Source organism: Lonchura striata, chromosome Z (genome assembly GCF_050655825.1).
Source record: "Lonchura striata isolate lonStrDom1 chromosome Z, ASM5065582v1, whole genome shotgun sequence".
In the NCBI taxonomy this organism is placed as follows: Eukaryota; Metazoa; Chordata; class Aves; order Passeriformes; family Estrildidae; genus Lonchura; species Lonchura striata.
The window spans coordinates 40,351,954-40,364,247 of NC_140740.1; the positions used below are offsets into that span (position 1 = coordinate 40,351,954).

At 40.5% G+C, this 12,294-nt stretch overlaps 1 protein-coding gene across 1 annotated transcript; it reads right to left on the reverse strand.

Moving 5' to 3' along the window:
* Positions 1–77: 77 nt before the first annotated feature.
* Positions 78–10,013, reverse strand: MARVELD2 (MARVEL domain containing 2). The gene is made up of 6 exons (XM_021538882.4): positions 8,817–10,013; positions 7,208–7,240; positions 5,999–6,135; positions 5,023–5,194; positions 4,557–4,607; positions 78–3,679 (listed from the first exon to the last, which is right to left on the reverse strand). Exons 1-6 carry the CDS (start codon positions 9,894–9,896, stop codon positions 3,563–3,565), a joined length of 1,590 nt encoding a protein of 529 aa, XP_021394557.1. The 5' UTR covers positions 9,897–10,013; the 3' UTR covers positions 78–3,562.
* Between the last annotated feature and the right edge of the window lie 2,281 nt (positions 10,014–12,294).

Below are 12,294 nucleotides of genomic sequence, written 5' to 3' on the forward strand. Positions count from 1 at the left end.
TGGGACTTCTTTCAGAACAGGAATATTTTTTATTCTCAGGACCAAGAATTTCAATGCTGGACTGGAATGCAGGATAATTACTTTGTAATACTTTATTGTACGAATGCTTGAAATCCCACCATGATTTTGAAATTAATAAATAACATACTGGACACCTTCTTTTACAATTTCAAAGCAATTAGGTTCTTAATTGCCATGGGCATTTGTAGTCACTATGCTGGCATGAAAGCTGGTCAGGCCATGGTGCAAGACAGAATTTTGGATATGTTTATTAGTCACTACTTATGTGGCCTGAAAAAATGTAGTTTAGTAAAAAGTATGCCAACCTTGCCACAGCTGTTTTGATCTAGGATACCCAACTGCTTACAAAGACAAGAAGAAACACAAATACAGTTTAGAAACTATGGTATTTGTAGAAACACTGAGAACCTTGAGCATCTCAGTTTGTAGATCTGTGGAGCCAGGTAAGCATTTTCTAAGGGGAAGACTGAAGGATAAAATGTCTTTTTACACTTGGAGTTTGAGGAGAGGCTGTAATTAAAAGCAAGTCCACTGATGTAAGGCAATATTCCTTGGTGATTAATTTATGTGTTAACTACCTTCTGCAAAAAAGGTAAGTCACACAGGTAAGACCACACAGCACATTGTTTACACATACATGCAAAAATGTAGATTCAGAGCTGAGCCTAGAGGGACTGCACAGAGAGACTGAGGTGATAATAAAATAAAATGTCAAAGTTTTGTGTGGAGTATGTCTTCTATTCTTTAAGAAAATCAAGAGGCCACTTTCCTTGACAGTTCTTATGGTAACTCAGATTGAGGGATTCTCCCAGCACTTTCCTCCTGATTTCTGTCTTGCTCCAAGTTGCTTCAGCTTCTGGACATTAATTCTTATTTCATTCATCTCAATTTCTCTGAGAGATGAGTAAGTCAGACTAATCTTAGATTAACCGTTTTTCTCCAGTATGTCAGTAGCATTGTAGACAAGACCTTTTTCAGTCATCCATTGATAGGTTAAGAAGAAAACCAGCACACAGATTATACACACTAGAAATGCTTCAGCAGCTCTGAGGTCTGTAACAGACACAGGACTAAGCAAATAATTTACTGTAATGGTGCAACATGTTGCTGCAGCCTTAGGATGGCCTGTGTACCCGTAGGATGGCAGCTTACTTCAGTCGTGCCGGGCATCAATCCTGTTTGGAACCCAAAAGGCAGGCAGAAGGGAGTATTTCTCTCCCAGCTTCTCTTCCCAACATTTGGAATATCTACTTGGCCACACCTGTGGCATCTTGCCAGGAAACACAAGAATCCACATACAGATGTTGCCGCTTAATCTCATTCCAGGCACAGGTATGCTGTTCCCTTTTTCCAATTCATTTGTTGGAAACTTTGCAGGAAAGAAGCAGCAGGATGGTTCTCCACAGGCTATGCAAACACTGTCTGAGGGATTAGGAGCCAGCTTCACCAAGACTAGAGCTCAGACCACTGTCAAAAGGAGCCTGGAGCTGGGTCTCGTTACCCTATTAAGTGTGCAGACTGTGAATCTTCTGAAGAAAACATCAGTCATGTTATTGTTAGCACTTTATGAACACCAGTTGATTATCAAACTTGCACTTATCTTCTTCTGTTACTGATGCAATGCCCAGAACTCTCACTGAGAAAAATGAGAAACTCGGGTGTACAGTGAGAGGTCATTTATTTAGATTGTGGAGATTTGGACAAGTACTTCTCTTAAAAAGAACAATTTAACCAGTATTCAGCAAATCAAATATAAAAAAATTGGCCCATCTCCTTTATAAGGAAAAGAGGTTTCTCCTTTGAAATGAATACAAACCAGAACCAAAGAGAAAGGCACTGAAAAGAGAGAGAACAAGGCATAGCATTAGCTGTCACCTGCTCTCAGAATGATGAAAATACTGAGGCACCTTCCAGTAGAAGAGACTGAAGACTTTGAAATGAAGACATGCTGAATTTTCAAATTCTCTCAGTGTTCCCATGACATCTTGTGCTATTTACATCATCCACTAAAGCTCTGGGAATTAAATGGCTAATAAAACTGGAATGTCAAATTTACAAATACAAATGGGGGTGAATGGCCATCAGGATTGCAACTCGAATGATAATGGTTGAAAAGCCAGCAGAGCTACAATCGTCACAGTGAGGTATGTTAATACATTTCCAGCAGTGAAGAGCAGAGGTAGTACTACCACTAAACTGGAAATGGCTTTCCTGATGTTGTTCCTTTGAATAAACGCAGAAGGTAAAACTTTCTTTCAAAGAAAAAACCAAATCACTAACAAAAATTTGCAGTAACTGTAATCAGAGCACCTTTTTCAAACAAAATGTCTTTATAAGCAATAGAGTAATATGGCTACAGTGGTGGGTTTTGTAAATATTAAAAAACATAGAACAGACAAATTGCAGTCGTAGAAAACTGTACAAAAACCATCAATGCTTCTAACAATTACAGTAAGTTTAAAAAGTTAATAAAGTAAATAAAGATATGAAAAAGGATACAAAGAGAAAATTTACTGGCTTACGAAAATACTTGCACGAAGCTATAGTCAGCATAATATCCCCAAGAAAATATAAAAATATATAGAATTTATGCAAATATGTTCTGGAAAGTATGTCTTTTAATACATTTTATCTGGCCTTAAAGAGGATACTAACAATTTATACTTTGAATGAGAATTCATTTTGCTGTACACTGTTTAATGTACTCAGAGAGTGAGTACAGCAAAATGAAATTAACACCTGCTGCCTATACAAGAAGTCCTATTACTTGCTAATAAAGAGTGAAGCCCTTGAACACACGTACCCCTCATAGCGTGATCCAGAAGGCAGGCAGAGCACACTGACCTATAGCAACACTAATGGCACATTAACATGCCTCATCCTGTACCTCTATTCCTTTAAGGCCAAATATAGATTTGTTTCATCATCTCTGAAGAGGCCAATACGAAAACCAAACCCAAGTCCCCTTCCCCTAGCTGGTTAAATAAGAAGCTATTTTTCCTCTCTTGTTAGGCAAAATTCAAGATGATTTCTGGTATAATTGACAGCATTTGGAATTACAATACAACATTTCTTATTAAACTAGCTTCTGAATTGCCCAAAATATTCAATACAATCAGGCAGTGCGTCAAACCCCACACAGAACAGCTCAGCTCTTTCTGATAGCATTAAGATGTCACATATAAATAAAATCCAAAATTGTTAATAGCATTTCTGTGCAAAGTGTCCACAACGTATGTGGAAACTGCTTTCTCTGGTAGGCTTTGCAAGTTTGCAAATGAAGTATTTTCAAATAAAGTATTAATATTTAAGAGGTCATGGATTTGCATTAATGAAAGCAGAATGTTAGCAGCAGTTTCCTAACTTATCTCTTAACTTCAATTACAACCGGATCTGCATACAAAACCTGTCAGTAATATACAACATCAAATATGAGAGTGATTAAGAAATCCCCATAAGTGTACTGTTCAAAGACTAAATAAATAGGTTAAAATATGCATATCAATTTTAAAACCAGAAAATAGTATCCATGAAGACATTACTAAGTTTCTACATTCCAATTCATAACTTTATCATAGTCCTGAATTCGTTGTTTTATGTGAGAAAGCTTATTCTTCAGATATTCACAACGCTCCTTTTTCTCCAGAAATGCAGGATCCTGCCAAAAATACAAAAACCTTTACATTAATATATTAGGCTTTCAGACTTCCAATAATAGTCTATGATCAATTATCTTCTTGACTAAAAGGACAGTATGTAAATATTCTCAAAAAAATCACACTCTTTTCCCCTGGCCCTTTCTTATTTCCTGTTTCCCTTTCCTTCATGAAAGCCCAGAATAAAATGTTCTGCCTTTATATGCTATAAATTGAGCTATTTTAAAGCAGGAATCTGCAAATATAAATGACATCCTAATATGTAATTTAGACTTTACACATGTGTTTGTTGTATGTGCAATACATCACTCCCCTCCAAAAAAAAGCAATGAACTAGCAAGGACATAAATTCCATGGAGAAAAAAATGTGTATATGTAATGCATAATGTTTTTAATAGAACACAGATACATATTTGCTTACTGCATTTAAAAATTACGAAGAGAAACCTCTTGGATTACACTGAAAATTACCTTCTGAGAGTGTCTAAATTCCATGCCTCAAAAAATACAAAATTTCTTTTCACGTGTAAGACTATGTTTTCTGGTTTTATCCATTGGCTGTGTCAGTCAGTGAATATAACTGAACTAATCTTCTGAATGCTGAATGCTAAGAGATTAAACATACTCTCAGAAGATGCAAATGCTCAACTCTTGGTTTTTCCTCACATGTGGCTACTGGAATCATTACTCTCAAAAATGCTCGTTGGCATGAGTGTATAGGTTGTGACCTAACTTTGCCAAAGTTTTAGAAGACAAAAGAGACAAAACACTACAGGTACCCTGAGATACTGAAATCTGCCTAGCATCAGAAGTATTGTCTGTTTACACTCTCTTGGATAGTTATTAGATTCAATAGCAATGTGAATTTAAAATACTTACGTTTTTCTTCTTCTTGTATTCCTGCAGAACTTTTGATATCCTTTCCTGTTCCTAATGAGAAGCCACAGATTTTAAACTTGGAGTGTGTTCCACATATGCATGTATGTACTACAAAATACTCATCAGAATTCTCATTTAATCAATACCTTGTGTGGTTATAACATTTTAGATGTAAATCTTGTATTTGAGAAATAATGAAAATATATCAACTGTGACTCACTAGAACTTAAAAGCTACTAGTATGAAACAAAGAAACAAAAACCACCAGAAAACCATGTATATGTCTTAACTGAAACTTGGTATCGCTAACTAATGCCCAGAGATGATGTAACATATGGGGAAACTTCCTCTCACACCAGGTCACAGCCACGTTAGAAGACATTGTGCCCTACCTGAAGACAGTCAAAAACGGCCTAATACCACCTAATACAACTATTTTCCAAGAGCCCATTTCACAGGTACTTACATATATGCTTTCAGGATGGTGTGGAAGCTGTTTTAGCAATGCATCCAGCTCATCAAACTTTTTTAATACAGCGTGAACTTCCATAGACAGTTCTTTATACTCAGCAAACTGATCATTGAACACTGCTTTGTACCGGTCTCTCATTTCATTTGTTTGAATTACAGGGTATTTCCTGAAAAAAAAAAAAAAAAATTTGAAGAATTAGTTTTAGAGATAAAACTGACTAACAACATTTAGATTCTTCACCTTGACCGTGTATTTTTTGCTAATCTCATAACCTGCTGAAATTTGCACATCTGTAAAGCACTGAAATCAGAGAATCACAGTATAGTTGAGGTTGTAGGAGATGTCTGGAGGTTATCTGATCTGACCTTCTGCACAATCAGGAACACTTGGACCAGGACTATGCCCAGACAGCTATTGACATCTCCAAGCATGGAGACTCAGTCTCTCTGGCAAACCCTCAATGAGAAAAATATTTTCCTAATATTCAAGTGAAACCTCCCTTGTTTCTATTTGTGCCCATAGCAAATAGCATAAAAATTAATTTATGATATCAGACTTGGAAAAGCCTACCTTTTAAAACGGAGCATGTTACAAACTCAGCATTAGAAAGTATATGAGTAGTCAAATTTCAGGCCATAAAAAGGCAATTTCCCATGTATTTTAGTTTCTTCCTCTAATATATATATAGTGGTCTTCTATTCCTTTGGCAGTTAGTGTACTTGCTAGATTATGACATTCTCTTTCTACATTTGAGGTTTGTGGGGGTTTATTTTTTTAATTAAGACTCCTTATTTGTATTTATTAGTCTTATGCCACTGATACCAGCCCCATAGTGTCTGCTTTTTATTGTTAACACACAATTGTGAGTTCCCATAGCATGTGCATGGGAGAGAAACCATTGGAGAAATGCAGAGTGAAAAACTATTCAAGTATCCTCCACTAAGCTGTCCATCAAAATCAAGTCACTTACGCTAAGTAGTCTGGCATCACTATAGGTTTAGGAATGTGACCCGCAGGTATATGACCATTAAGTAGCTCTGGTTTTCTTTCCAGTGATTTGAGCTGCCTGTAACTGACTTCTTCCCTTGGTCTGTCATCACCTTCATACTGTTTTAAAAGAGAAAGAATTTGTTCTTAATGAAATCAGTTTTACGTAAGTCACAAAATATGCAACTTTAAGACAGAGATACATATATTGAGCAGCAGTAGAAGCAAATCACAGATATTTCTTACAACTTTTATTGCAATTAGATGATCAGTTTAATGACTTACAGTAATGCTTCTCATGCAGTATTTTTCTTAAGTTTTTCCTAACAGCAGTACCGATAGGAAGGTTTGGAAAGATTTGTTTGAATGTCTTAAAAGAATAGTGTAAGGAAGTTTCCTTCAGTATTCATTTAATTTGTGAATGAACTGGAATCATTCAGTTCTTTGGAGTTCCCTTTTCTACTTGCTTCCTATTGCACAATTCATCCTTTGATCCAGAAATAAATGTGAAATCTTACAACAAAAACAAAAGGATCCTGATCAAGTACCGAATCAACAGAGAAAACAGTGGTAGTAAATTCACAGTGTCTATGAGGAGACATTTAAGGCTGAAATTAATACATCATAATTTCTCTGGAAAGCCCATGCCATCTTTGCAATGTATGCAATGACACTTTGTGTGGCTGAAACACTAACACTGCTGATGCTTACACTGGCAAGGGCATCTTTGAGGCAGTCTCAGAGATCAAGGAAGAAGCTCAACTCACAGTGCACCTACACTGTGCTTCCGCTGGCTCTCCTGCAAATTAAACACACAGCCAGGAAGAAAGAGCATCTCAAATCTACCTCTCATCAGATGACCTATTGTTTTAATCATGCCTGCCAAACTCTGTGATAAATGCTACAGAACTTGTCACCTCATAGAAAAGGGTAAGAGCACACAGAGAGGCAGTCATCACACCGGCTATTTTACAATTTTATAGATGTTATCACCTAGCCTAACTAGGAGTAAGTTCTTTTCAACCTCCTTTTGAATCTTCTACGCAGGAGACTGCCATCCAAACTAACTTAAAAAATTAAACCTAGTCTCCCTGATGTCAAATAAATAAATAAATAAATAAAAATAGTCACAAGGAAAATAATAATAATTTAGAATTACCAGTAAACAGAAAAATTAATTCCTATTTCCTACCTTCTTTTCTGGAAAAGAGGATTGTGTTTTCATCTATAAAAAAAAAAGGAAATAACTAAATTTTATTTACAGCAAAAATAGTATGCAAAATCACAGACTGCTAACATTTAAACATTTTCAAAATCATACTGTACAGAAAATTACATTTATACTTAGATATGATGAAATTTAGCATAAGGAGTATTTTCAGGTCCACTGATTTAAAGACTTGTTAAGGAAAACAGCCACACAAACCCTAGAACAATAGGATGTCCCAGAGCACAGCTGTAAAGAACAGATGTGAGGAACTGCAGGAAATACTCCATCCACTTCTCAAGCTCCTTTATTATTGTTTCACATTCCAATCCACGTTAACTCACTAACACGCTGAGCCTAATTCATTACATAGGACACAACAGTGCACTAACCAGTAGCTCAACCTGCAGGTGCTTTGCACAGCATGCGCCAGTCTCTAACCTCTATTATTAAAGTATTCCCTTTAGAAATGTTTAGTAAGTGGACTAAAAGAACTTGGATAGTCACAGGGAAGAATGAACATTTTGTGTACAACTCTGCCAATCACCTCACTCTTGCAGGACATACTATCAGTTGGTTAAAAAACTTTTATTGAAGAATTATAATTAGTTTTCAAAACAAAAGTCTCAATTTTATGCAAGATGGTGAACTGGAAGCCAGTGTTAAATAAAAATGCTGCAAATCAGACTGCAGTCAAAGAGCAGAGGAAATGCAACTTTAAACTCTCTTCTTCTAAAAGCCCTTAAAGGCTGACCCCCCCCTTAATCTAGGCTTATGTACATTTCACATGTATTGATTTTCATGCTATATTAAGTCGTATTCATTTTTAAAGGGTCTTTTGGTGATGTTTTCAAATGAAGGAAGTTTTACACAAATTACTTTCAACTCTCTAGATAAGAGTGTTAAATCTCTACTGTTATAGTTTATCATTAACCAGGCAAATGCTGAATGCTTCTAGTATGGGCAAGGCCAGTAGCCAGGCAAAATATCTGACATGAGAAAGATGTGTCTGACTGAAATTTGAGACATCAAAATCTAGCCAAGGCTGTTTTTACAAATATTTGCTGATAACTCTTGTGAGAAAACTGTAAAGTCATAAAGAAGTTGCTTGGAGTTAAAGTAAGTATTTCACATTCTTAAGTTTATCCACACTAGCACTTGATGTGCTGAACACACAGATTTCGAATAAATGCTAGGAGGCTTTAAGCCACCTAACCGTGCTGAACAGATGAACATTGTTCATTTTTTCCTTTGTTTGGAAAATACACACTAGGAAGTATTTCATCAGCTGACTCAAGAAGAGAGCCCAGTATTATATAGAGAACAGAGCCAGGTCCTTACCCAAGGTGAATTATAAGCATTTTAAAAAAACATAAACCAAAACACGTCCAAGACTTTGAATCTGACACCTTAAAAATGCCTTTCATTTGTCAGTTTCTAATACTTAAAAGACTGATTAAAATTCAACCTCAAGGATACAGATCTGCTGTAGAGAAGACACTTGATTTGACGCAGTCTACACCACGGCAAGATCTTACAGCTGCTCCCCATCATGTGGTACCCCGCAGACAGAAAACGATAACTAATGACTTACCTCCTGTTCCATTAATTCCCTGTGCCTCCTCGCCCCTTCGTGCCTCCACAACTTTAGGCACACCATCGCACTAATTAGATAGAGGATCACCGTGACAAACAAGAAGATTATTGCAGCAGTCTGACCGCCCTCCACACGGCAAAAAGCCGCATTTATCGGCGTCTTAAACAACTGGTAGTAGCACAGCCCACCTCGGTTGGTATCGTTTACGTACACTATGGCAGCAGACATGTACAGGATGAACAAGGCCACATTGATCCCAAACTCGGTCAGAGGCCACCAGTTGGAATCGAGGAGGATAGTTCGGTAGTACATGGACATGCCCAGCACGAGCAGCACTATGGTGAAGATCCACGCCATTCCCGCCACCACCAGGATGAAAGGCGTTTTGGGCCCGCTGTAGGAGTACCCCCCGTAGGCGCTGCCCGCCCCGTATCCGTAGGGCTGCGAGTACCCGAACATGTTGTACCACTCGTTGTCCTTGTGTACGTAGGCGGTGACACAGGCGAAGACGGCGGCGCCAAGCAGCAGCTCGGCCACGCCGAGGATCCTGAGCAGCCCTGCCCAGGATTTCATGTAGGCGTAGCGCTGGTGGTATTCCTCCACCCGCTCGCTGTACGTCTGCCCAGTGCCGGCGCGACGCTCCAGCGAGCCCGAGGGGTCTCCGGAGGGCAGCATGGCCTCGGCCTCCTTCCGAGAGTTGTAGCTCCCGCCCGACCCCCCGAATGGGTCCGTGTAGGAGCCAGGCACCGTCCTGGTCCCCGGCTGCAGCGGGGCGGGAGAGGCAGGCGGCGAGCACTCGACTCCGTCTGAGATATACCTGATGTCGGAGGTCGTGCTGTCCCAGCTGGAACCGGGGTGGCGTCTCCCTTTGAAGAAGTTCTTCCAGGAGTCCGGAATGAACCGCCGAACCGGCTTGAGCTCTGCCAGCCCGCCGGGGCTCGGGCTGGCCCGGCCGGGGCCGAGGGGGGGCTGCAGGGGCAGCGGTGGCGGCGGCAGTGGGGCGGCGGCGGACCCGGGGCTGGCCCCGCGGGGCGGTGGGGACCTGCCGGGCCGCCTGCCCTGCGAGCTCCGCGACATGGCCGGTGCTCAGCCCGGCCCCGCTCGGCTCACCGGACGTGAGGGAACTGCCGCGGGGTGCCAAGGGCAGCCTGCGCCGGGGAAGGACGAGCCGGGCGGAGAGCGCCCAGGGGCCCGGGAGCAGTCACGCAACACCTGCAGCGCGCCGGCGGCCTCACCTGCGGCGGCCCCGCGGCCTTCGCCCCGGGAGGCGGGAGCTTCCGGCCGCCGGGAGCGGCGGGAGGCTCCCCGACATCGCGGCGCGCCGGCCGTGCGGGCGCCGGCGGGGCGCGGCCGGGCGCCGCTTCTCACGGCATAACAGGATAGGTCAGGTTGGAAGGGACTGCAGAGGGTCGTGTGTTCCAACCTCCCTGCTCAGCTGCTCAGAGAGGGTTATTCTAGAGCACATCGCACAGGATTGCGTCCAGACACTTCTTGAATATCTCTGGTGGAGGATACTCCACTATCTGTTCCAACGCGTCGTCACTCGCACAGAAATAAAGGTATTCTTACTTTGCATCGGTTTCTGCCCATTGCCTCTTGTCCTATTGCTTGGCACCACTGAGGAGAACCTGACTCCATCCTCTTGATAGTTTCCATGTACATACTTACAAACATTGATAAAGACCCCTCTCAGTCATCTCTTCTCGAGGCTGAACAGGTGCAACTTCTTCAGCCTTTCCTGGTAAGAGAGATGCTTCAGTCCCCTCATCATCTTTGTCGCCCTCCCCTTAAGGAGCTTCATGTCTCTCCGTACTGGGCATCCCAGAACTGGACACAGCGTTCCAGGTATGACCCTGCCAGGGCTGAGTAAAGGGGCGGGATCATCTCACTCGACCTGCTGGCAATGCTATTCCTAATGCACTGCAGGATCCTGTTGACCCTCTTGCCATAGGGGCACTGCTGGCTCATGGACAGCGTGTTGTCCAACAGTACCCCCAGGTCCTTCTCCACAGAGCCACGCTTCAGTCCCAGCCTGTGCTGGTGCTTGGGCAGTGCTTGGCACAGAGCTGGCCCAGTGATGGGGAAACCCAAGGCACTGAGCAGTCTGTTCGGACAAACCAACTCTTCTGCCATCATTTATCAGGTTCAGGAGCTGAAGAAGAAATCTGGTGTGCTGCACCATTGTCTTCTGCAAAGGGCTTTCTACATTCACCACAAAATCTGCAGCTGAGTACAAAACAGCATTAATGCAGTAGGAGTTTTATTTAAATTGTCAGTATTGGCTATCAATTTGTCTATGGTATGCTTCAGTCTCTTCTTTTATAAGGTTTAAAATTCAAAAAAGTGATCATTTTTAAGGTATAAATTTTAATGAAACCTTCAAATGGTCACAACTTATCAATCGTGGACTCTGGAAACAAACTGTACAAATGCAAAGTAAATAAAAATGTGTTAAAAATAAAAAGTTACTCCTTAATTTAATAAACAAGAAAGTGTTCTTAAAAATAAATTCTAAGATTACCTCCCAAAATACCTTTAGAGTAGTGTCTTCCTAATATCTTACATAAAAGATATCTGACCTAAGAAAAATAATCACCAGTACCATATTGGGTAGATCAAAATGCACTTAGAATTAAAGACACTGGGAAGTAATTATTTCATATGTTTAATTAAGTGGTCCTGTTTGCATTATTTTGGATACTGAAGTTTATATATCTATTTGAAGTGTTTCTCACATTTTCACAACATACTTACAGATTGCCTCCAAATAATAATGGAACCCTACAGTCTATAAGCTATGTATTTATCACACAGTTATCATTACTTACCTTGGAAAATTAATTAATCCAGATGGTAAAACCTCAGTTAAGACATAAAGCCTTTTATTAGGAGTAATTAACATAGCTTAGAGACCAGATGTCTAAACACTGTTTTTTGGATTACATACCATACCCAGTAATCACCTGGGACTTGCTTCATTATACACATTTTTAAAATGTACTGCAAACTTTGGCTTTGTTTATTATCACAGGAAAAAGCTTTTAAATCCTTTAAAAGGATCAGTAAGCAATGAGGATCTAGTTAACAGAGTCTATGGGATTTCCAAAAGGCTTTTCGCCAAGTTTCCTGAAGCAGGCTTAGTTTGAAAGGAACCTTAAGCCTTAAACGAAGGCTTAAACCTCAAATAAGAACTTCACACTTAGGTTTGATAAATAATTAACAGACAGGAAGGAAATTGAAGAAGGGAGTATGAGTTAATGCTTAACTCCTGGAATGGAGGAAACTTGCCACTACAGCTCTGCAGAGATCAGTGCTGGGACCTGGGCTATCCAGTACATTCATAAATGCAGCTTGTGCAAAAAATGGAGCCCTGTGAACATTGAGATGAGCAACTTTGCTGCTGATGCTAAGTTAGACAGGTCAGTAAGGATGTGCCTTGCCAGAAGGATTGTGCCAGGACTTTATGATACTGAAT